This window comes from Geotrypetes seraphini, chromosome 1, assembly GCF_902459505.1.
Source record: "Geotrypetes seraphini chromosome 1, aGeoSer1.1, whole genome shotgun sequence".
Classification (NCBI taxonomy): Eukaryota; Metazoa; Chordata; class Amphibia; order Gymnophiona; family Dermophiidae; genus Geotrypetes; species Geotrypetes seraphini.
The window spans coordinates 91,892,860-91,919,113 of NC_047084.1; the positions used below are offsets into that span (position 1 = coordinate 91,892,860).

Sequence of the window (26,254 nt, forward strand, 5' to 3'; positions counted from 1 at the left end):
AGCAATGAAAGTTAAAGGAAAATTAAACTCATTTCTGTTCTCTAGCAACTAAGAATTGTTGTAATTGAATGGGATCCCAAAAAACATATTCAATACCCTGTATCTTGACTAAACATTTACATGGAAATTTTCAGGTAAAAAGATGCCTCTAGAGCCAAAACTCTAACTTTTAATTTCAAAAACTCTTTCCTCCTTAATTGAGTAGCTCTAGAGACATCCGGAAAAATCCTAACCAAATCCCCACCGAATTTTGTTAACCTATTTTTAAAATAAAGTTTCATTATTAACATCTTATCTATCTCACTCATGCATGTTATCACCTGGATGGACCAACTCTAGATCACATCCTGGGTATCTTCCAAAATTCAGTCAAATTAATTTCAGTTGTGACCAAATGGTCCACCTCCTGGGCAGATTCTTTTTTTTTTTTTGAGGAATATAATAAATGGTTAAGGGGCTGGAGGAGTCGCCGTACAGTGAGAGATTAGAGAAACTGGGCCTCTTCTCCCTTGAAAAAAGGAGGCTGAGAGGGGACATGATCGAAACATTCAAGATAATGAAGGGAATAGATTTAGTAGATAAAGACAGGTTGTTCACCCTCTCCAAGGTAGAGAGAACGAGGGCACTCTCTAAAGTTAAAAGGGGATAGATTCCATACAAACGTAAGGAAGTTCTTTTTCACCCAGAGAGTGGTGGAAAACTGGAATGCTCTTCTGGAGGCTGTTATAGGGGAAAATACCCTCCAGGGATTCAAGACAAAGTTAGACGAGTTCCTGTGGAACTGAAATGTACGCAGGTAGGGCTGGTCTCGGTTAAGGCGCTGGGGCCACCGCGGGAGTGGACTGCTTGGCACGATGGACCTCTGGTCTGACCCAGCAGCAGCAATTCTTATGTTCTTATGTTATGTTCTTATGGTGGATTCTATGATGATGAGCTGGCCAGGTTCTGCTGCAGCAAAGCATCTCCAAACCAAGACACTTCCACCTCCGTGCTTCACAGTTGGTATGAGGTTCTTTTCCTGGAATGCTGTATTTGGTGTACGCCAAACATGTCCTCTTCTGGTGTCCAGATAATTCAATTTTAGACTCATCTGTCCATAGAACACTATTCCAGAAGTCCTGGTGTTTGTCTATGTTCTCTGTGGCAAAACTTCAATCTGGCCTTGATGTTTCTCTTAGAGCAGGGGTGTCAAACTCAATCACATCAGAGGCTGAAATCTAAACCATAGGCTAAGTTGCGGGCCAAATTTTTTTATTAAGATACTTAGGGGGTCCTTTTATTAAGGTGCGCAAACCGATTTAGCACGCGCTAATTGCGCATCTTAGTGCTCTATACATGCAGCCTTGGGTGGATCAGTAGAAGTGTCATGCAAACAGCATTAAGGAGAGAAGTTCCTAATGGGGGCTGTTATTGAGTTAGGTTATTATAGCACAGTGTCTCGTTGATAACTCCCTGTTTCAACACAACTGAAGAGCTGAGTTCCCAAATCTGTTAGATATGAGAAGCTATTTTCTGGATAAATGGCAATTATTTTCAAGAATTCTAGTCAACGTAAGAGAAGGTTTTCATTGACTATCATATTCCTTATGAATAAATGCTTTTGATGCAGATTTCACACATGCTGTGGCTATCTGTAAAGACAATCTGTTTCCAATATGACCTTGTTTTTGAAAAAAAAATTACTTAGTAGGTTTTGGAACTCACCTCTTTGACAGCTTTTCTTTTAAAATTTTCAGGCAGGGTATAGGCAGCCAGGAGGACCAGATGGATCCAAATGGCGATGGTAGATGGGAGGGTGCAGGCAACAACGAGCTGCGAAGGCAGGAGCACAGTGTCGCACAGCGTGGCGGCTGCGAGACTTGAGGCACGTGAGCCTACAGCTGATGCCTTCTGGCGAGCCAATTAAGCTGGCCCACCGGAAGACATCAGCTGTAGATTCACGCGCCTCAAGTCTCACAGCAGAGTAGTAAAGATCTTTCTTCTACCTAAGCCTTTTGGCGGGCCAGCTTAATTGCAAATTTTTAATTGTCTGGCAAGCCAAAGTTTATTACACCACGGGCCAGATTTGGCCTGTGGGCCAGAGTTTGACATGTCTGTTTTAGAGAGCAAAGGCTTCCTCCTTGCACACCTCCCATGCAAGTTAAATTTGTTCAGTCTCTTTCTGATTGTAGAGGCATGCACTTTCACATCAACAGTAGCAAGAGCCTGCTGTAGGTCCCATGATGACTGTAAGGATGGACCCCCCCCAAAAAAAAAAAAAAAAAAATGTAAGGTTTGGAAGGGTTATGGTTGAAGCGGCCTTACAATCCACAGTCCCGAGTTCAATACCTTCACAGAAGTTTCATTAGGGAGTAGAATCAAATGACTAGCACAGCCAGAAGTGATTGCATAAAGAATATAATATAGAAATAGCCTTACAGAAAAGCAATATTCATAAGCATTACAATTAAGGAAAGAGCAAAGCAGTTTCCCTGCCTTACAGAGTTCAGAGGAAAAGAGAGACAGAAGCGTGAAGTTCCAGGGAGAGCCAGAGAGAGAGAAGTAAGAGAGCTGACCATGACATTTTAGGGTTGTTGGAGACTTCCTTGTAGCATCTTGCGGTCTGCTCTAGGGGTCAACTTACTTGGACAGCCAGACCTGGGCATGTTGGCAGTTGTTTGGAAAGTCTTCCACTTGAATGCTATTTTCCTGACCATGGAATGGTTATGTCGAATTCTTTCGAGATCTTTTTAAATCCCTTACCAAACTTATAAGCTGCTACAATCTTCTTTCTGAAGGCCTCAGTCAGCTCTTTTGATCTCACCATGGCGTTCATTCTCACCGCAGCAGTCATGAGCACACCAAACTAAATGTCTGAGTTTTTAAGTAGGGCAAATCTCCTTCAAAATGCTGAGTAACGATATTCTAATCATGTGCAGCTGATGCGATACACCTGTGTGTGATTTGAGCCACTTTAAGTGGGAGGATATGTGGGGGTGTCCTAACTTATTCCTCAGTTAGAATACACATTTTTGTGGATATCTTTTGTTTCATGAGAAATCAAGGGAAATTTTTGCTGTTTACATCACTTTCTTTTCCAGAGATAAATGAAAAAATGATTTGACATCGCCATGTGAACATTTCTTAAGAAAGAGCTGAATATTTCATAGGGTGTCCTAATGTTTTCACATGACTGTAGATAAGTTATGCCTTTAAAGTTAGGCATGCTGAATGTATATGTACCAGCACAATTGCTACTCATTATCTATATTAAAAATTTCAAACCGGCAAAAGAAACAGGGTTGAGATAACTGGTTTATGTTTTCAAGATCACAAAGATAACTGATTATGTGCCACATATAATTGGTTATCTTGCTGTTTCATGACATTTATTTTGTTGCTCACGCCATTCGCCGTTTATTATTAGTTCAGAAGTTTCTTTCAGTTGAATATGTCCTTTGTTTTATTCCAGGAAAGTATCGAGCAGGAGATGAAGATAAAATTAGCCCAGCTCCATATTTAACCTGTGACAGCTTCCCACATGCTGTAGATCACATATTACAGAATTTGCTCTGAAGAAGATCATTTTGGCCTGAAGAACTTAATATGCTTTATTTAAGCAGCGTGCGTGATCTCGGCAGTCCAATGAAGCCTCTAGTTTTGTTCCGACTCGTACTGGACCTTTGATCAGAATGTCAGATTCAAAACAACAACAACAAAAAATAATTTGTTTGTGCACACCGTGAAGTTGTTGTCGAAAACTTGTCAGATGGTGCTTCATACAATAAAAGGGTAAATGATATATGATGTTTAATTGCATGTACTGCTCACATTTTAGCCTGTAAAGGTCTCATTTGCAATGAATTAAGTTTTGTAGGTTATAAAGTAGCTCATTAATTGTTAGCACGGACTTAAAGTTAAGGCCCTCTTTACAAAGGCACGCTAAGCATTTTTGCGCAGATTTATCATGCGCTAACCGCTAACGCGTCCATAAGATAACATGCACGCGTTAGTGTTTAGCGTGCACTAAAAAGCTTAGCGCACCTTTTGTAAAAGGGGGGGTAAATGTGAAATGGAGCTCACGTCGGATTTCACAGAAAAATAACTGCACCTCTTGGGATTCCATTCAAATTTGTTCTGTTGGGTTTATTTGTAATGTGCGCACTGTTTCTCAAATAGGACATGCATTTTCTTTCACACACAGTCCAGATGGGTCTCTTTTTGAAAGAAAATTAGTTTTAGTGGGTTTTCTTCAGGAAGAAGGCAAATATCAGCAAACTAAAAGATAAGTGGCCTTTTCACAGTATTACAAAGGGTTTTAAACTATACAGTGGTACCTCGGTTTACGAGTGCACCGGTTTGCGAGTGTTTTGCAAGACGAGCAAAACATTTGCAAATTTGGTGCCTCGTAAACCGAGCTTGCCTCGCTGTACGAGCACCCTCCCCCCGCAAACCGGCACCCTCCCCCCCCCGAGATCCGGCACCCCCCCGCCACCACCTGAGATCCCCCAACCCACCCGAACCCTCTTCTTACTTCCAGTGTAGCCTCCGCATCGGCACCAGCATGTTCTGTGCACGAAAATCTGCTTCCTGTGCCTGTCCCAGCACAGGAAGCAGATTTTCGGGCACAGGACATGCTGATGCCGGCGATGCCGCTGCGAAGGCTACACTGGAAGTAAGAAGAGGGATCGGGTGGGTTGGGGGATCTCAGGTGGTGGCGGGGGGGTGCCGGTAGCGGCAGGGGGTGCATGATGGCGGTGGGGGGGTGCCGGATCGCGAGGGGGGGGGTGCCCGTTTGCGGGGGGGGGGGGAGCCTTCAGGGGGAGCAATGCCGGTTCTCATGGGAGGAGAGCAGCGCTGCTGGCCTCGGGGGGGGGGGAAGGGGGGGAAGGTTTGGGGTGGGAACATATCAAAGCAAGTTTCCCTTACTTCCTATGGGGAAACTTGCTTTGATATATGAGCATTTTGGATTACGAGCATGCTCCTGGAACGGATTATGCTCGTAATCCAAGCTACCACTGTACATTGAAAACACTAATATAATTGGCCTCTGTCAATGCTAAATTGTACAGACTTTTTGTTGTGTTTTTTTCCTTTTCAATATCTCTGCCTAAGAGCATGCGTAGGTAGTTGCATTACATCTGACACTTTTATCCCACCCCACCTCGTTCAGATTCATTGCAGCTAACAAAAAGATAACCCAGGAAAAGCCAGAATTATAACAAAATCGACAAAAACTAACTTAAGAGTAAATTAATTTTTTTTTTTTTAATACCTTGTACGGGGTTGATTTTTAGGGAGTTCTATCACTTTGCAGATGATGTTTTCATATCAACGTAAACAGCAATGTAAAGGCTACAGAACGGAGTGGCCAAGATGGCAGCAATCCTCTGCTGCTGTGATGATCGGTCTTACCTACTCCTCCCATTTCTTGGACATCCCCCTGTTGGGGTTATTGGGGAACTGACTGGAGCAAGTATGCGGGATCCAACTTTGGAAAGCCCTAAAAGAGTTCTGGCCCAGAGCTGCAATTTTGCTACAGACCTTGTGTTTGGTTACAGTAAAAGGGCATCAAGATCCTTTTCCTAGAGTCTTGTGGTTGTATAGGGTTTTTACATCCATGCATGGACTTGTATGGTATGGGAACATGTGGAAATAAACTGAGCACAGGCTAGGGTATGTTTATCTGCTGGCATTTACTAGTTCCTTATATAAGAAATTTAGTATCTTAAACACATTACTATAAGTGCATGGGTTAGTTTACTAATGACTTCATATATACATTATGTTTTTTATCTTTTGTGATAAGACTCCTTTACCCTTTGACTGTCTAACAAAATTTTATGTAGTTCTTTCTTAATTGCCTATGACACAAGTATAGAAAATGGCTATCATTCCTCTCAAACTTTGCTTTAGATCAGGGGTAGGGAACTCCTGTCCTCGAGAGCTGTAGTCCAGTTGGGTTTTCAGGATTTCCCCAATGAATATGCATTGAAAGCAGTGCCTGCAAATAGATCTCATACATATTCATTGGGGAAATCCTGAAAACCCGACTGAATACTGCTCTCGAGGACCAGAGTTCCCTACCCCTGCTTTAGATGGCAAGACAATAAGCAACAACAACCGGGCAGGTCCCAAAGGAAACTTGCTAGATTCTGTTACTGAACTGGAAATAAATCCTGATTAAGATCTCTTGAACGCAAATGGAGAAAAGACAAATCAAAATCTAATTACGAGTTATTTAAAAAACATTCTAATTTTTACAAAATACAAATAAATCTAGCCAAAACAAAATTCTATTCAGGCTTAATTCAAAAAGCTCCAAATTCTGCTACGTTATATCGAATATTAAATTAAATTTTTAATTCTGCCAAACGGAAAACACCAGCTACTAAGTTTAAGTTTAAGTTTATTAGGATTTTATATACCGCCTATCAAGGTTATCTAAGCGGTTTTTACAATCAGGTACTCAAGTATTTTCCCTCTCTGTCCCGGTGGGCTCACAATCTATCTAAAGTACCTGGGGCTATGGAGGATTAAGTGACTTGCCCAGGGTCACAAGGAGCAGCGCGGGGTTTGAACCCACAACCCCAGGGTGCTGAAGCTGTAGATCCAACCACTGCGCCACACACTCCTCCACTAAGACTAACCTCACAGCCCACGAACTTGCCTCATACTTTCAAAAAAAAATTGAAGAGATTAGAACCTCTTTCACAATAAACTCTTTCTCTAAATCAGCTCATTCATCACCCGATCTCATTTCACTCTCTTCTAAATGCTCTTCCTTTAATATCCCAAGTCTTACGGAAATTGAATCTATCATCAAAACCATCAACATAAAAGGTTCACAAACCGATTCTATTCCTCCTTTTCTTCTGAAACGATATTTTTGCATTTTTGGTCCAATAATTCATACTTTAGTTATTGAAAGTTTAAAACAAGGCATTATGCCAAATGACTGGAAACATTCAATTATTTATCCCATTTCAAAAAATCATAAAATTAGTGCTGAGGATTGTGCAAACTATAGACCCATAGCCAACATCCCCTTCTTATCCAAGTTAACGGAGAAAGTGGTCTATAACCAAATCTCTGACTTTATCGAAAAAACTAACATTCTCCACCCTAATCAGACTGGTTTCAGGCAATACCATTCCACTGAACATTCTTTAATAGGTATGACCACCTCTATTCATTACTTTTTGGACCATCATCAGTCAGTTCTTCTAGTCTCTCTAGATCTTTCGTCGGTTTTCGACACAATTGATCATGAATTATTAATACACAGACTCCAAACAATAGGCATTACGGGCCAAGTTCTATCCTGGTTCCAATCTTATTTCTCTAATCGTTCTTCAACTGTCTCTTTTAACAATACAATCTCTGATACTTTTCCTACAACGCATGGTGTTCCTCAAGGTTCTATACTATCTCCTCTCTTATTTAATATATTTCTTGCTCCTCTGTTGACTTTATGTCAATCAATTGGTTTCAGTACATTCGCTTATGCAGATGATATACAGCTTCTGCATCCTATCGATCCTAATAACCCCTCTGATATCACCCTAATTAACACAAAACTTGAAAAAATTCACTACTGGTTAATCAATAATCGTTTAGCTTTAAATATCAATAAATCCAATGTACTGCTCTTTCCTTGGAAGGATAACCCTAAACTTATCTCGCCAATCTCTATTAATGGACTCCCTTTGCAAGTTGTACAAAAAACCAAAATACTCGGTGTAATCTTGGACCATAAACTTACCTTTCATGATCATATCAGCAGTGTTATTAAGTCTTCTTTTTTTAGACTGAGACAGATACGCTCTATTTCTCAGCTATTTAGTAATGACTCATTGAAAATTCTCATCCATTCTCTTGTTATTTCAAAATTAGATTATTGCAATGCTTTGTTTAATGGTATAGCACAAAAAGAAATCAAACGCCTTCAGATTATTCAGAATACAGCCATCAGACTTATTACAAAAGCTAAAAAATTCGACCATATAACTCCTCTTCTTAAGGAAGCTCACTGGCTTCCAGTAGCCCACAGAATAACGTACAAACTTTGTTTGCTCACATTTAAATCTCTTCTGTTTAAACCTCCGGCCTTTATTCATAAATTATTAATCCCTTATTCCTCCAATAGAACCCTAAGATCAGACCAGCAGCATTTACTAATGATTCCCTCATTAAAAATAATAAATACACGCCGGCAGTATATTTTCTCAGTGACAGCACCCCAAACTTGGAACTCTCTCCCCATCTATTTACGTGAAGAAATCAATCTAGACAAATTTTAAAAATAAACTGAAAACTTTATTTAACGATGCTTTTGTAATCTAATATCATTGGTTCCTTTTAATCAATATTCAATAAAATTTTGGACCTAACTGTTTTTTCTCCACACATTCAACTAATTTTCATCCCATCTTTTTGTGTTTTCCATTTTTGGCTTCCCACTCTGCTCAATTACATTGTAACTTCTTCCCTTACCTTCCTCTTGTTTCCAGTTTGTCTAGTTATCGTCTGTGTCTAGTCAGTTTTTAAATTGTTTTAAATTTTTTTTTTATTCTGTAACTTTTATTCATGTGTAAATCGCCTTGAATACTGACAAGGTGATTAATCAAATAAATATTAAACTTGAAACTTGATTTTACTAAGATCTCTGTTGGCCTGATCTTCCTTGGCTCAGCGATGTGAAGTGATCAAAGACTTCAGCACAGATCAAAGCTTATGGCTATAGAATTGCAAGTACCATTGTAACAGGTATCTTGCCAAAGGCTCTGGCTCTGTTGGAAACAGGATCTGTGTCACGTATCAGATGGTTTACAATAGCTCTAAACTAGAGAATGACATGGGGACAAATTTTTCCCTGTCCCAGCAGGAACTCATTTTCCCGTCCTGTCCCTGCCCCATTCCTACAAGCTTTCTCCTCAACTGCACACACCTCAAAACACTTTAAAATAAAGAGTTCAAGACTTGTGCGGTTAAGGCAGAGCTTACAGGAATGGAAAAGGGACAGGGACAAAACTCGCAGGGATGGGATGGGGAAATTGAGTTCCTACAGGAACAAATTTGTCCCCGTGCCATTCTCTTCATGAGAATATGGATTTCCAAGTTTAATCTGAAATACTTAAGAATGATTGTAAAGTTCTGTTATGGGGCTTACATAGTAAACTGGTTTAATATAAAAATAGGTAGCAATTGGACACAAAGTCCCAGGCATCTCCTCTTCAGCAGCAACTGTTGACAGAGCAGTGTGAAGAGGTAAGATGGTCATGCCCACAGTGAGGTCAGCTTGGTTTAGCTACAGCGAGTCTGTTCTGCATGTGATGTTGTGCAGCAGTGAAGAACAGGAGAGAAGAGATGCAGTGGAGAAGATTTTGAAGATCAGAGGTGAAGGAGAAGACACAGCTTTGAAACAGCAGGGCCAGACCCAGGAAAATACCATTCATCAATACTGAGGCAACTACACTCGCCCAATTACTTGACTAGAGCCCTGGAGACTGCCTGTAATCAGGTTCAATGGACAGAGGAAAAAGGTTTGCAGCGCAAGAATAACAGCGGCTATTTCTGATCGCTGAGCAGATTGTTGCGGGGGAATGAATAAGACCCGAGAAGCATTTCCTTGGGTCCAGTGCACGACTCCACGTGTCTTGCTGCCGTCTGTAAAGACAGTGAGAGCATCAATTATAGGTGTTAAGTTTAGTGCAGACTGAAAATCCAAAACGCTTTCTGCCACTGGAATTAAGCGTTTATCTTTAGGATAATGAGGACAAATCTGACCGATGTAATTTGTTAATGCAATTTGCAATTCCTCATTATAGTGAAAAAGAAATTCCCTTTGCTCTTGCGAAAATGGGAAAGGTGATAGATATCAGATCCAGTCCCAGAATGGCTAAGGCTTGATTTCTTGCTTTACTTTTGAGAGAACTATACATGGATTGAGGAGAGCTGATATTCTTAGGGGGCGTATGTGATAAATAGATCCATTCCACTATATGTAAACGATTATCAGGGGTTAGCTGGCCTAAAACTACAATAGGTTGGCATTTCTGCGGAAGGATTAATAAAGAAAGTGCTATATAATCTTGAATCCTATTAACACGTTGTGTTAATAATCGCTATCACTTTTTGAATGTCTGGTGTTATATAGATCAGTCAGGTGCAATGCACAACCCGTAATGTTTTAAATGTGTGGTCAATTCAGAACTCCATTCAGTTTTTATGTTCGGAGCTGCTATTAAGATATTTGCTTTATCATCTGGAGGTAGAGGAATGGTGAAAAAACAATGTTTAAGGTCTATTACCAAAACCTCCCTTTTTATCGGAATTATGTTAGGATTTGGAGTGCCGCACTGTAAAGGGCCTTGTCCCAGCAGTTAAGTATTTTGCACACATTGCCTCATCTATCACCCCTCGCGATCGTGTTGTCCAGCAGCCCCCTATCTCCTTCCACTCGCTGTGGTCCGGGTATCTCCCTCCCTTTCCCTCACCTTTGCTGTCAATTTTCATTTTTCTGTGTCCGAGTGGCACAAGCCTTTACACAAGTAGTGCACAGCTGCCTAAAACTTCTATGATGCAACTGGAAACAGGAAGTTCTGTCATTGAAGAAGTTTCAGTGCAGTCACACCCGACTTGAGAAAAGGCTCGGGCTGCTCGGAGACAGAAAAATGAAAGTTGCCAGTGAAGGTGAGGTGAAAGGAGAGAGGGAGGGAGATACCCAGACCGCAGTAATCAGAAGGGAGGGGGCTGCTGGACCACGCAAAGGGCGCTGAAGGGAAGTGGAGAGAGAGGGGGAGGGGACAGAGGAACAGACACTGAAGGGAAATGGGGAGGAAAGAGGGGGGAGCAGACGCTGCATGTTCGTGAGTAGGAGAGGGGAGAAGATGCTGAAGGAAAGTGGGGAGGGGAGAGAGTGGAACAGACGCTGAAGGGAAGTGGGGAGGAGAGAGAGAGAGAGGAGCACATACTGCATTGAAGTAAAGGATAAAGAAATAAAGGGCACATGCTCGATTAGGGAGACAGATATCAGATCTGAGGGGAGGAAAGGAGGAGAGAGATGCTAAAAACCATGTGGGGGAGGGAAGGGAACATGGAAGGGAAGAAGACAGAGATGCCAGACTATGGGGGTAGCGGAGGGAAGAAGATGGGTGCCAGACCGGTAGGGTGGAGGGAGAGGCACAGTTTCTGGTAGAAGCAAGAAATAGAGCAGTTTCCATATGGCAGACACAGAGAGAAGGCAGACAGTGGATGGAAGGAATGGAATGAGGAGCAGATGAGGAAAGCAGAAACCAGACAAGGTAGAAAAAAAAATTTCTTTTTCTTTTAGGATAAAGGTAGTATATACATTTATAAACAAAGCCCTGCCAGCTGAAGATCTCTTTCTCTAGTTCGGCAGCCAGAACTTTGATTTATAAAATGACAATTGTACAGAATATTGTTTCTTTTTATACTTTAATAACATAAGTTCAGCATAAAACTATTTGAGGCTTGTGTGGATGGGATCAGATGGTTTGCGGGAACGGGGCAGAGACAGGGACATTCATTCTCTACTATATAGCTCGCCAGAAACAGCTCCTGGCTAGCTAACTGTGAATATTCACTGGAAGATAGCCATTGAATATTTGCAGTCAGCAACTAGTGTGACATAGCCTGTTTTTGCCAATATTCATTGGCTGACCAGCTAAATTTAGCAGCCAGATAAACCCATCTAAATAGCAGGTCTGTCTTTGGCAGCTGTGACTTAGCCAGTCAGCTGGTGAATATTGGCTTGACCACTTATGTCAAGTGTGGCTAAAAAATAGACTGGAAATTCAATGCTGTTCACTGGATACTGCCCAGCATTAAATTTTGGGGTTTGCCACCAACCGCAGGAGTCAGCCTGGCTAACTTCAAAGATCTGAATATCAGCCCCATACTCTCTCTAACTCTTCATAGGCACACACAATCTTCTAGAAACATAGAAACATAGAAAAAGACGGCAGAAAAGGGCTATAGCCCACCAAGTCTGCCCATTCCAAATACCCGCCCCCCTGATTTTACTCCCTTAGGGATCCCATGTGAATATCCCATTTTCTCTTAAAATCTGACATGCTGTTGGCCTCAATCACCTGCAGTGGGCGTTTGTTCCAATGATCCACTACTCTTTCAGTGAAGAAGTATTTTCTGTAGTCGCTATGGAACTTCCCTCCCCTGATTTTCAGCGGATGCCCCCTGGTGGTCGAGGGTCCCTTGAGGTAGAAGATATCTTCTTCTGACTCGATACGGCCCGTGATGTACTTAAATGTTTCTAGTGTTGTATTGCTTTCTGCTGTCCATGTGCCCCTGCAGGCATTAGCTCTAATATTCAATTTTTGCAGTTGCAGCTTTTTTTTCATCCCTCTTCCCATCATTCCTACTTCTTTCTCAGCCCCCCTCTCAAGAACACTTATTGGCTTTCTCCAAGGTCAGCCAATGCCTCTTGAAAACTCATTCCCCTTCCCTTCTCATGCAGCTATGGAAATCCAGCTAGCACACCCCATCATTTCTGTGACTACAGCTGGTTTTGACAGCTCCCACTGTGCCTTACCCCATTTATTCAATGCTGTCCACAGTTTCTGCTGCTAGTTGCACTGGAAACAGACAGAGCAGGCTGACTTATACATGGAGGAGGATTAGAGAGCTAAAGAATAGACAGAGGTTCTGAAAAAGGTCTAGACATTAATGCAAAAAATTTGTAGAATCCTGAAAAAAAAAAGGCATTTGTCAATCCTAAACTTCTGAGCCCTGAATAGATCTGTCAAGATCCCTAACATTTTGGCTCTAGGCATATACCTTGCAGGCCCATGACTTAATTAGAATAAGAGGCAGTCCATCAGTTATAGAGATCTGGCAGCACTGTGGGGTATGGTGGGGAATACATGCAGAACATCCTCTTGGAATTATTTCCAGTGCTTATGAATATGCATATGTATCTCTGGTAGGTCAGTGGAATGTCTTTTTGGCTGGAGAGACCAAACAAACTAATCTCTGGCTCTACCAACAAGCTCTCTAGTTGCTGATGCTTTGTTGAACAAAATATTGGTATCCCGCTCCATTCTACTGCTAATGATCACTCATATTTGTGTGCATCTCTGGTGTATGCATTTGTGTTTTGAGTGTATATCAGTGTTTTGTGTGTGTTCGTATATCTCTGTTGTATGTATCCATAATAGCCTGAGCAGAGTTTTGGAGTTAAGTCTGTGCATACACAAACAGACACTCATGAAAGGTGCGACAAAATATCTTTATTAGTCCAGAAACTCAAGCCCTGTTACTTCACAGGCTAAGAGAAAGGAAAATAGTCTCTTAGTTCAAAGAGCATAAGTCTTTAAATGGGTCTGTGGTTTACAGAGTCCAAGATACTGTTCGTGGCTAGTGGCTGTCAACCCCCAATCACAGGTTGTAACAGCCTTTTTCTAGCCAGACCCCAGAACAAGTTTATACATATTCAGCCTAACAAACTGGTGTACCTTCTCACGGCTGCATTGCTTCCCATAGCTTCTCTTCAACACACAGGGATTATCCAGCTTCACACACAGGCTTGCCTTCAGGCTTTCACTTATCAAAAGTCTTTAATTAACAGGCATGTCCCCTTGCTAGACTTTCTCACAATCACTTGAGGGCCACTCTGCTTACCGCGGGCTTCTCCTCACCCCACAGCTAAGGAAAATCTCTCTTTTTGAAGACCTCTTGCCTCAGGGCCTCTCCAAATTACTCCACTCTAGGGCATATGAACTCCTCTGGGCCTGAGTCCTGCCCCTTGACTCAGCAGAATTGTCCCACAAACACTAAGGTGGCTTATTCTTCCATTCTGTGGACTAGCACCCCCTGCTATACAGTGGTGTAATTATAGTATCAGTAAGGGGGTACCCCTCACTTTCTTACAGTTTCTATGACTCGTGTATGTTGGAATGTCTGTGTTTGACTGGGAGAGCGAAGAAGAGACAGTTTGAAAAAAGCATAGCTTAGGCTATATTTCACTGTATCAAAGTTTTTATGCTGCAGAAGCTGATATCTTTTCCCACAGAAATATACTGGGCTATTTTTGAGAAGCTCATTTCTCCACAAACCCTTCTCTGATAAGCCTCATTTTTTTAACTCAATGTATCTTTTCACTATGCCAAATTTGGACCCATTACATTCAATTAGAAGAATTTGCTCCCAGAAAGACTAATATTTCTCAACTCCTTTCATTCTTTCATATTTCAGTTGGATTGGAAAGAAGAGATTTGGTGGTAGCCCACCATAGGGCAGATCAACTTAATTCTATGTGGTGGATACATGGAACGCGCTACTAGAAGATGTGATAAGCAGGAGCACGCTACAGGGCTTCAAAGAAGGTTTGGATAGGTACCTGGAGGACAAAGGGATTGAGGGGTACAGATAGGAGTGGAGGTAGGTTTAGGGTTAGGATTAGAGGTAAGTTACAAAATTAGTCTGGGACCACTGTTCAGGCAATAGGCCTGATGGGCCGCCGCGGGAGCGGACCGCTGGGCAAGATGGACCTCTGGTCTGCCTCAGCGGAGGCAACTTCTTATGTTCTTATGTACTATCATTCTTAAAACCAACAATTTTCAAATGGCTGTTTTGCTTTAATAAACCTGAAATCTTCCTTTTTCTTTTAAATGGAGTTGGGTCCAATGAACATTTTGAAAGAAACAATTCAGAAATGTGTTTTTAGCTGCCTTTCAACATTTTTTTTAAAACAATTCCCTCTTAAGAAGGGTTCATCACAAAAGGCTGAATTTTGAGAACCTCTGGTTTCCTTTCAACCTAGACAATTATTTAACAGCATTAGGGGGCATTTTGAAGTCTATGTGATATAATTGCAAATTTTTTTTTTTTAGAATACACTGAAGGCCATTTTCAATAGGATGTCTAAGTCTGACTTTGGTCGTTTCCCACAAGACATCCACAGTCTGAGATGAAAAAATGTTCATTTTCAAAAAGGACATCCAAATAATTAAAAAAAAAAAAAAAAATCGCCTTAGACGTCTTGGCCGCCAGAATGTCTAGAGACCAACAGGACATCTAACTTTATTTACCATTTTTGCCACAAAGAAAATCCAAGTTAGAAATGTCCAAATCAGCACCATTTAGATGTGGGAGGGGCCACCATTATAAAGGACCAGCCATGCTAACAAGTCAACAGGGCACTGGGGCACCTTAGAGGGCATTGTTGTGAATTTCATATAAAGGGTGCCAAATATACATCTCACTATATACCACTTAAAATTTATGCTGAGCCCTCCATAACTCTCCCCAAACCTACTATACCCACCTGTCTTCCAACCCAATAGCTCTTATGGCTGCAAGTGGCACCTATATGGCAGTATAGCAGGGTTTTAGTGGATTTTGATGGGCTCATACTTTCCACTATAAATGTGGTTAGAGTGACTTATGGGTCTGGCTTCTCTTCTCTTTGGTTCACTATGTGGCTACTTAAGACACCTGGGTGGAGTTCTACTAAGCTTTCCAATACCAGATGCTGCTGTTCTAGACACAGGTGTGTACCATTTCATTCAGATATTTGGGGGCGGGAGGGTGTTAGTAACCACAGGGGGAGTGTAAGGGGTTATACCTTCATGCATCCAGTGATCATCTGGTCAGTTTGAGTACCTTTTTGGCACTTAGACACTTCTAAAACAGGTCTGGGTCAGAACATTCAAGTTCCGTCTAGGACATCTTGCAAAAGGTTTAATTATCAAAATGTCCAAGAATAAGCCAGTCCAAATCCTGCACAAAATACCTCTAACACACCCCTTTATGAGCTAGACATTCAGGAGGCCGAACATCCCGCATGATGTATAAAATGTTTGTTTCAAAAATTGGCACTTGGACATTTTGAAAATGCCCCTGAGTCTAACTTGATTTCAAGTATCATACACCCACTAACAAAATCTATAGTTCAAAAAATCTGTCCTCATGAAAGTGCACCTAGGCTCCAACTTTCATATTTCTGATAAAAGAGGAGTTCCCTACTTTGCAGAAATGTGTTTGAAAGGATGATTTTATTGGGTAGCACAGTCAATTCTATTACATTATTCAAAATATTCCTTATCACAGTCTGATTCAAATAGATTCAAGCACCTTAGCAAATAAAGAAATGCAAATCAAAAGCTCTGCAATTTTTTTGATACGGCATAAGTACAATCACTTGAATAAAAGTGGCTTTATGTTGGCTTAGTGAAAGTACAATCTCAGGGGTGAAAACAGGTGGTCCATCTTTAAAAGAAACAAAAGTAAAATAATTTGTGCATATTGTTTGCTATAGCAGTCAAATTCCCTATATAAAATTATAAATCTAATAGTTTACAGAATGCAAAAAAACGGTACACATATGATGTTTGAAATATACTCCTAGATTTATGGCTTTAGTTAAGTGATAAATTACAGAATACTAATCAATTACCGTATTTTTCGCTCCATAAGACACTTTTTTCCACCCAAAAGTTGGTGGAAATCTCGGTGTGTCTTATGAAGCGAAGGTATGCATTTTGTTACCACGCTGCACCACCTTTTTAAAGCCACCCGTCCGCTGCTGCCGCCACTGCACCACCTTTTTTTTTTTTTAAACCCACACCTCCCCCACCCACCCGTCCATCCCACCTCACGTCATTGTCCCCCCTCGTCAATGTCCCCCCTTTTTAACCTGGTGGTCCAGCATGTATCCTTTGTCTTATTTCCCAGCTTGCGGCGCAGAGATCAGCAGTGGGGATGTCAGGAGCAAGCTTTACGCTCTCCTGCTTGTCCCTGCGCTGCTTTCCGAAAGGCTGCCGTAGGTTCTCGCGGGAGTCGCGAGAACTTATGGCAGCCATTCGGAAAGCAGCGCGGGGCCGAGCAGGAGAGCATAAAGCTTGCTCCTGATGTCTGCGCTGCTGACGTCTGCACCACTGGCTGGGAAATACGGAGGAGCTCGGCAGAGCGAAGGCTGCAAGCACCGTCTTCAAGGTAGGTGCCGCGGCAGGGATGCTGGCTGGAGCTGCTAGGCCCACGAGCAAGGGAGGTGGGCTGGAGCTGATGGACCCATGAGCAGGGGATGGGTGGGCAGGATTTAAAAAGGTAGGGGGGGGCTGGCCTGGAGCTGGCTGGCTGGCCTAGAGCAGGCTTGGGGCTGGTTGGCCTGGGGCGGACTGACTGGCTTGTGGCTGGCTGGCTTGGGGCTGCCTACCATTAGACATGCCCATCACTAGATGTGCCCTGTACCCTGTCCCGGCCTACCACCAGAGGAGGGATAGGGTTCAGGGCACACCATTTGGTTCAGAATTTTTTTTTTCTTGGTTTATCCTCCTCTAGAGGTCAGGTGCGTCTTATGGAGCGAAAAATACGGTAAAAAGAATAATTCACTGCAGATTACAGATTACAGTTTGGATGGTTCTTTACAGAAAATAAAGAGCTCCATAAAACAAATTTGCCAAGGGAAGAATTATGATTATTTTACAAATTTGAACTTAGCAACATGAAACCATTCCCATGACCAACATATGGTTATGGGTTGAGTTTTCATCTACTAGAAAAGACTCCTCCTAGCATGGAGCCTTTTACTATGTAATCAGCTGAAAAAAAATCAAGTATAATTCTACTAACCCTTCTTAGCAAAAAATATAAAGCAGCTTCATAAGAACAAGACAATGGGAAACTGGTTTGTTCATAATTATTCTTATGCGTTTTCATAGCATCTTACACCTTAAGAGGTAGAATGCACATAACAATCTTCAACAAATATTTACAGCACACCAGCTTTCTGTTGGAGTTATATGAGAAATTTTTGCAGTAATGTTCTGAATTCCTGCTGTGCCCTGTGCCAGGGAGCAAAATGTTCATAGCTAACAATGAAACGGTCTGGGGCTGTATCTTCACTCATAGATTAGTTCCTTTAAGGAACAATATAATCTCATACTGATTCAAATTCCTTTTGCCAGGCTGTGTATTTGTGAGTTAAGTTCTTTGCAGATGGTTTGGTGTGAGCTATAACCTCCAAGAAGTCAGATGTGGTGACAGTTTCTAGCTGGATGCCTGGGAGATTGTTGCCGTCTTTAAAAAGAAAACCAAGCCAGATTAATTCATTAAAGTGATCGCTGTATTATAAAATTAATTTGTTCATTTACTTTTAAGATTTCAGGTTTATTACAGTTTTCTTGTTCTTCCTTCATAACAAGCAGTATCAAAATATAAGTAGCAGACAGCTCAGCTTCCTTTCAAGAATTATGGAATGAAATATGAACAGTGCATTTCTTCCTTTCTTCTAAAAACGTACTAACTGCTTATCTGCTCTTCATTTTCAGCACCAACTTGTTTTCCTTCCCATTAAAGATGTGAGCTTTCACTGTGATTTAAAGGTCTAATGGACTTTCCATTTTATAGCATATGTGTAGCAAGACTATCGTGGACCATAGCCACATTGAAGAGGTTCAGACTTCAGGTACAAAGTGAAAAATTCAATAATGACAATTATGTGCATAATTGCTGTTAGAGAATACTAGTGTAAGTCTGCAGTTACAAGCATTAACTTTAGGTGTGTCCACTTCCAAAATCTTCATGGTTGGTATAAATGCTTTAAGTTACATAAGTAACAGAGTATTCTAAAAAGTGAACATGTAATTGCTGAACACGATATGCTCATGCCCCTCCCATGTCCATACCTCCTTGCAATTATGCACTAGAGCAGGGGTGTCAAACTGAATCACATAAGGGGCTGAAAAAAAGGCTAAGTCGCAGGCTGAATTTTTTTTTTAGATATTTAGAGGTCCTTTTATTTTTTTTTTAGTTCAATAATTTTATTGAATATTATAAGAATTATAAACAGAAAGCAGCTCAAACACATAGAATCATAATAAAAATCATGTATCAAATATTCGTATCTACAATCGTTTGAATAAAACTAGATTAATGAAAAGGATCCAGAGTATCTGGAACTGCTTAGAAAAGGAACAGAAAAAGACAGAGAAACAGGAGGGATAAGAGAAAGAGAGAGAAAGATAAAGGAAGAGAGAGAGAAAGAGAAATAGAGAGAGAGAGAGAGGCAGAAGTGTCTATAGAGCAGAACGAACATATAAATCTAAGAATGACCAAGGTGATTTGTTTCGTGTCAAGTTTGTAGAGGATCGAGAAAACAATTTCTTTTCATATGCATAAGATTCAAATTTGTGGTACATACTTAAAGAGTTCCACCAGAAGGTGTAATCTAGTAATGAGGATGATTTCCAGTTTTTCAGGATATGCATTAGAGCTGTCACAAACATGATGTCAATGAGTTTAGGCGGGCAGTTTGATTGTGCAAAACATGGGTGTTGAGAACGAAGAATTATAATGTCCATGGAAATCACTTCTGAACATTTAGTAATAGATTTTATGGTATCCCAAATACGGAGCCAAAAGGAATGAACCATATTGCAATGGAAAAGCATGTGATCGAGAGTTCCGGGTGCTTTCAGACAGTTCCAACAGGTAGAGTCTTGTTGTAGATTCGCTTTCCACATACGATATGGAGTCCATACTGCATTCCACATAACAAAGTACATTGATTGCGAAACTCTGGATGATAAAAGAGGACGATTTGTGGAAGACCAGAAGAGTTCCCAATCTATTTCAGAAAGCGTGGTTTTCAAAATAGAGTCCCAATGGCTCATAGATTGAGATGAAAAAGTGAAGAAGTGATCTCTTAGCAGTGTTTTTCAACCGCTGTTCCGCGGCACACTAGTGTGCCGCGAGATGTTGCCTGGTGTGCCGTACGGTCAGGGCCGCCATCAGGGCAGTACCACCAGTCCTGCATTCAGGGGCCCCGGGCTCCCCCAGGGTCCTAGGCCACAGTCTAGGGAGAGGGGCGATCCGCCCCACGTGGACAGGAGAGAGCTGGACGGGGGACCCGCGGAGTTCAATACATCTGGAGCCGCGAGGCTCGTCTTCTGTTCCTACCTGCCCTGCAGCTAACATATAGCCGATCGCAAGCTTTCCCCGATGTCAGCGCTGACGTCGGAGGGAGGGCTTAAGCAAAGCCTGCCCTCAGACGTCAGCGCTGACGTCGGAGAATACTTCCGTTCGGCTATTTGTGCGTGGCAGGGCAGGCAGGAAGCAGAAGACAAGCCTCGCGGCTTGAGCTTCGTTTTGCTGAGAAAGTTGCAAAGATGGGCTGGGAGGCAAACACGGAACACAAAAGGGGGGAGGGAGTGCGTTTTGGACACAAGGCATGAACTTGGGAGAGAGGAAGGGAGGGAAAGAGATGCTGAGGTGGGGGAGGGAATGGGTTTTGGACACAGAAGGCATGGACTTGGGAGAGAGGAAGGGAGGGAAAGAGATGCTGAGGTGGGGGAGGGAATGGGTTTTTGGACACAAAAGAAATGGACTTGGGAGAGAGGAAGGTTATTCTTTTCTCCCTTGACATTTCGGCTGCCTTTGACACCATAGATCACGATTTACTTTTATTTAGACTTGAGGAAAAAGGAATAAACGAACAAGTACTACAATGGTTCAAATCTTATCTTACAAACCGAACTTCTACAGTCAGATTTAATAATGTAAATTCGAATTCATTTACTACATCATTTGGTATACCACAGGGTTCTATCTTGTCCCCTTTATTATTCAATATCTTCCTATCTCCGTTATTAGAAATTAGTCAGGCCTTAGGCTTTATACCATTTTCCTATGCAGACGATATACAACTTATACATCCCTTGGACCCCGAAAACTACTCAGAAATTTCAGCAATAAATCAAAAATTAGAACAAATTCAAAACTGGTTAGATACAAATAAACTTGCATTAAATATAAACAAAACAAAATCTATTCTGTTTACTTGGAAGAAAGAAATAACACTCATTAAACCTTTTTATCTTAATAGCATTCAAATTAATTTGGTCCCCTCTGTTAAAATCCTTGGTATACTGATTGACGCGAATCTATCATACCATGATCATATTTCCCTTGTAGTTAAAAACTGTTTCTATAAACTTCGACAAATTAGGTCAATCTCTAAATTCCTTACCACATCATCTTTGAAAATATTAATACATTCCTTTATAATATCAAAAATCGACTATTGTAACGCTTTATTTTTAAATATTACCAATAAGGAGAAAAGGAGACTACAAATCATCCAGAATACAGCTGTGAAATTAATTTATAATGCAAAAAAGTTTGACCATGTTTCCCCTCTCTTGAAGGACGCACACTGGTTACCTATAGGTCATAGGATCATGTTTAAAATAATGTTTCTTATTTTTAAAACATTAGCATCTAATGAACCCCAATTCATATCCAAACTATTAATTCCTTATAAGCCAAAACGCTCACTGCGATCATCAGAACAAAATTTACTTTCCGTACCCTCATTAAAAATAATTGGGACCAGAAGACTGGATATTTTTACTGTAATGGGCCCTCAATGGTGGAATACTTTACCACAGTATATTCGATCCGAACCAGATATTGTTAAATTCAAAACACAATTAAAGACCTATTTATTTAAAGATGCCTACGATTTTTCTTAATTATTTTGAAATTTTTTTCTTACATGGTGCTCTGGTCTTATTATACCCTTCCCATTGTTCTTTCCTTTTTTTTAACTATACCCAATTATTGTAACTTTTACCCCCATTCCTTAACCTCATGTGATTGTTCTTTTAATTTTGTAAATTGTAATTTGAATTATTTTTGTAAGTTTCTTCTATTTAAATTGTAATATGTACATCGCCTAGAATCTGTAATAGGCGATTCATCAAAAACTGAATAAACTTGAAACTTGAAGAGATGCTGAGGTGGGGGAGGGAATGCGTTTTTGGACACAGAAGAAATGGACTTGGGAGAGAGGAAGGGAGGGAAAGAGATGCTGAGGTGGGGGAGGGAATGAGTGTTTGGACACAGAAGGCATGGACTTGGGAGAGAGGAAGGGAGGGAAAGAGATGCTGAGGTGGGGGAGGGAATGCGTTTTTGGACACAGAAGAAATGGACTTGGGAGAGAGGAAGGGAGGGAAAGAGATGCTGAGGTGGGGGAGGGAATGGGTTTTTGGACACAGAAGAAATGGACTTGGGAGAGAGGAAGGGAGGGAAAGAGATGCTGAGGTGGGGGAGGGAATGAGTGTTTGGACACAGAAGGCATGGACTTTGGAGAGAGGAAGGGAGGGAAAGAGATGGTTGTGTACACGGGGAATAGAAGAAAGGAGAATTTTTGGTCATAGGGAGGGAGTGAGGTACAGATAGTGGCATACCAGGGTGGGGGGGGCGGTCTGCCCCACCCCGGGTTTACGTCCCAAGGGGGTGCACAGCTGGCCACCCTCCAGTGTTGTCCCTAGGCCGGCAAACTGCGGCTCTTTAGCCACTTGAGTGCCACCGCCGCCAACGGGAACAGGCCGGCGCCAAGTTCTCCCTGCTTTTCCCTGTGGGGCCGGCCAACTCTCGCCACTCGTGTCAATTCTGACGTCGGAGAGGACGTTCTGGGCCAGCCAATCGCTGCCTGGCTGGCCTAGAACGTCCTCTCCGACGTTAGAATTGACGACGGGTGGCGAGAGTTGGTCGGCCCTGCGGGGAAGAGAAGCAGGGAGAATTTGGCGACGGCCTGTTCCCGATGGCGGCGGTGGCACTCAAGTGAATTACTTTATATATAGTCAATATAGGCACAGAGTTAAATTTTTTAACATTTTCTAATGGTGGTGTGCCTCGTGATTTTTTTCATGAAACAAGTGTGCCTTTGCCCAAAAAAGGTTGAAAAACACTGCTCTTAGTATACCATAAAAAAGAGATATTGCCTTACCCTTCAGTAAAGCCAGAGTAGACCAATGACGAACAGTATGAATAGAGATCATAAAGTCAGGGCGTGTATGTATATTAGCTAATATTCCAGTAAGCATAAGCCATTGTGAACGTACAGAGGATGGGAGTGAGTATGTGGAACGGAAAATATCAAAGGGGACAAAAGAATTAGAGGAGACCAATTGATGAACAAACCACACACCCGCCCGCTGCCACCTCTTCCATGAGAGGGATCTTCCGCTGATTTGAATTTTAGAGTTATTCCAAAGGGACATGAGTGGGCCTTCATCAGCGTGAATCTCAGCCGCTGCATCTAATAGGTGTAAAGCATGTTGCGTTGCACATAATAAAGAATACCTTCTCAAGTGTCTAGGTATTGACACTGTAAGAAAGCACGAGACGTGCAGTGGTGTACATAAAAAGCGTTCTATTTCAAACCATGCTGGTTGATCTTGAGGGTTCGAATCAACTATCCATTGAGCTCCATATTTGGCTAATGATGCAATATACCGTATTTTCGCGGATATAACGCGCACCTGTGTAAAACGCGCACAGGGGTATAGCGCGCAGAAATCACGATGATATGTACCAAAACTTTTCTATACCGCGCTCAGGCATATAACGCGCATGATGCCCGACGCTCCTTTCGCCCGCCCTGACTTTCCGTGCGCTGTCCCGACTCTCCGTTCACCCCCCTGACTTCCGTGCACTGCCCTGACTTTCCGTGCGCTGTCCTGACTCTCCGTTCACCCCCCCTGACTTTCCGTGCACTGTCCCCCCTTGAAGTCCTGTCCCCCCTTGAAGGTCTGTCCCCATCCTGAAAGCCTGATGCCCCCCCCCCCCGACGTCCGATACATCCCCCCCCCCGGCAGGACCACTCGCACCCTCACCCCGAAGGACCGCCGACTCCCCAACAATATCGGGCCAGGAGGGAGCCCAAACCCTCCTGGCCACGGCGACCCCCTAACCCCACCCCGCACTACATTACGGGCAGGAGGGATCCCAGGCCCTCCTGCCCTCGACGCAAACCCCCTCCCCCCAACGACCGCCCCCCCCCAAGAACCTCCGCCCGTCCCCCAGCCGACCCGCGACCCCCCTGGCCGACCCCCACGACACCCCCACCCGCCTTCCCCGTACCTTTGTGTAGTTGGGCCAGAAGGGAGCCCAAACCCTCCTGGCCACGGCGACCCCCTAACCCCACCCCGCACTACATTACGGGCAGGAGGGATCCCAGGCCCTCCTGCCCTCGACGCAAACCCCCTCCCCCCCCCGACCGCCCCCCCCCCAAGAACCTCCGCCCGTCCCCCAGCCGACCCGCGACCCCCCTGGCCGACCCCCACACCCCCCTTCCCCGTACCTTTGGAAGTTGGCCGGACAGACGGGAGCCAAACCCGCCTGTCCGGCAGGCAGCCAACGAAGGAATGAGGCCGGATTGGCCCATCCGTCCTAAAGCTCCGCCTACTGGTGGGGCCTAAGGCGCGTGGGCCAATCAGAATAGGCCCTGGAGCCTTAGGTCCCACCTGGGGGCGCGGCCTGAGGCACATGGGCCAAACCCGACCATGTGTCTCAGGCCACGCCCCCAGGTGGGACCTAAGGCTCCAGGGCCTATTCTGATTGGCCCACGCGCCTTAGGCCCCACCAGTAGGCGGAGCTTTAGGACGGATGGGCCAATCCGGCCTCATTCCTTCGTTGGCTGCCTGCCGGACAGGCGGGTTTGGCTCCCGTCTGTCCGGCCAACTTCCAAAGGTACGGGGAAGGGGGTGGGGGGTCGTGGGGGTCGGCCAGGGGGGTCGCGGGTCGGCTGGGGGGGCGGTCGGAGGTTCTTGGGGGGGGGCGGTCGTTGGAGGGAGGGGGGTTTGCGTCGAGGGCAGGAGGGCCTGGGATCCCTCCTGCCCGTAATGTAGTGCGGGGTGGGGTTAGGGGGTCGCCGTGGCCAGGAGGGTTTGGGCTCCCTTCTGGCCCAACTACACAAAGGTACGGGGAAGGCGGGTGGGGGTGTCGTGGGGGTCGGCCAGGGGGGTCGCGGGTCGGCTGGGGGACGGGCGGAGGTTCTTGGGGGGGGGCGGTCGTTGGGGGGAGGGGGTTTGCGTCGAGGGCAGGAGGGCCTGGGATCCCTCCTGCCCGTAATGTAGTGCGGGGTGGGGTTAGGGGGTCGCCGTGGCCAGGAGGGTTTGGGCTCCCTCCTGGCCCGATATTGTCGGGAAGTCGGCGGTCCTTCGGGGGGGGGGGATGTATCGGACGTCGGGGAGTCGGCCGGGCAAGAGGGCTTGGGCTCCCTCTTGCTCCGATCGTGGATGCGGGTGCGGGTGGGAGCGCGTGCGAGCGGTCGTTCGGGGTGGGGGTGCGAGCGGTCCTGCTGGGGGGGTGAATCGGGCGTCAGGCGGGGTGGGAACTATGTTTAAAAACTTTTCTATACCGCGCTCAGGCATATAACGCGCGAGGGGTATGCGCGGTAGGTAAAATCGCGTATAACGCGCGCGTTATATCCGCGAAAATATGGTAATAGTAGTAAAAATCTGGTAGATTTAGGCCGCCATTAATCTTAGAGGCCTTCAGCTTGGCGAGAGCAATACGAGGTTTTTTTCTTATTCCAAATAAATTCAGAAATTTTCATATTAAGCCAATGAAAGAATTTTTTCCGGCATAAAAGGGGAAGCATAGAAAGAATGTAATTAATTTGTGGAGCCAGAGTCATTTTAATGGAGGCTATTCTACCCCACCAGGACAGATAAAGTGGGGACCAACGCGTTGTGGTATTTAAAACTAAATTTTTGATTTTGGATATGTTAAGATCCTGAGCATGATCTGGATCTTTATGAATTAGGATTCCCAAATATTTCACAGCTCCTTGTGACCATGGAAAAGAGAAATGAGCTAGATCTGAGAAGGAAATATGGTCATTGAGAGGAAAGATCTCCGACTTCTCCCAATTGACAGAGTATCCCGAGAGACGAGAATATTGGGAAACTATGCAAATGAGATGGGGTAAAGAGACAAGAGGATCTCTGAGAAAGAGGAGAACGTCATCGGCATAAGCTGCCAATTTAATGTCTCGATTGGATGAGGGAATACCTTTTATTAGGGAACATTGTCGGATAGCAGATAATAGAGGTTCCAATGCTAAATCAAATAATAATGGTGAAAGGGGACAGCCTTGACGGGTACCTCTGTGAAGGGAAAATCTATTAGAGAGAGAGTTATTAATCAGGATACGGGCCGTGGGTTGACGATATAATGTTTCTATCCAATTTGTGAAAAAGGAACCAAAGTTGTACCATTTCAGTACTCGGAATAAGAAAGGCCACTCCACTCGGTCAAAGGCCTTTTCAGCATCGATGGCCAGGCCAATCACAGGCTCTAACATTGTTTTGGCGTGAGCATTTATATGATGAAATAAACGTAAATTATCTCCTATATATCTTTGTTTGATGAATCCCGTTTGATCTTTATGTATGAGGGTTGGGATCACTGTGGTAAGTCTTAGTGCTAGAATTTTCGCCAT

The 26,254-nt window shown here is 43.5% G+C and overlaps 2 protein-coding genes across 6 annotated transcripts in view; one reads left to right on the forward strand and one right to left on the reverse strand.

The window, feature by feature from the left end:
- HDHD2 (haloacid dehalogenase like hydrolase domain containing 2) overlaps nt 1-3,781 on the forward strand; it is a 78,923-nt gene extending 75,142 nt beyond the window's left edge. For both annotated transcript variants that reach the window (XM_033934879.1, XM_033934886.1), the window contains exon 7: nt 3,452-3,781. In XM_033934879.1, the coding sequence (XP_033790770.1) occupies nt 3,452-3,555 (104 nt within the window). In that variant the 3' untranslated portion in view covers nt 3,556-3,781. The remainder of the gene's footprint in view (nt 1-3,451) is intronic.
- A 13,014-nt stretch (nt 3,782-16,795) lies between these two features.
- KATNAL2 (katanin catalytic subunit A1 like 2) overlaps nt 16,796-26,254 on the reverse strand; it is a 152,533-nt gene continuing 143,074 nt past the window's right edge. For all 4 annotated transcript variants that reach the window (XM_033934923.1, XM_033934930.1, XM_033934914.1 and 1 more), the window contains one exon: nt 16,796-18,039. In XM_033934923.1, coding sequence (XP_033790814.1) covers nt 17,900-18,039 — 140 coding nt within the window. In that variant the 3' untranslated portion in view covers nt 16,796-17,899. The remainder of the gene's footprint in view (nt 18,040-26,254) is intronic.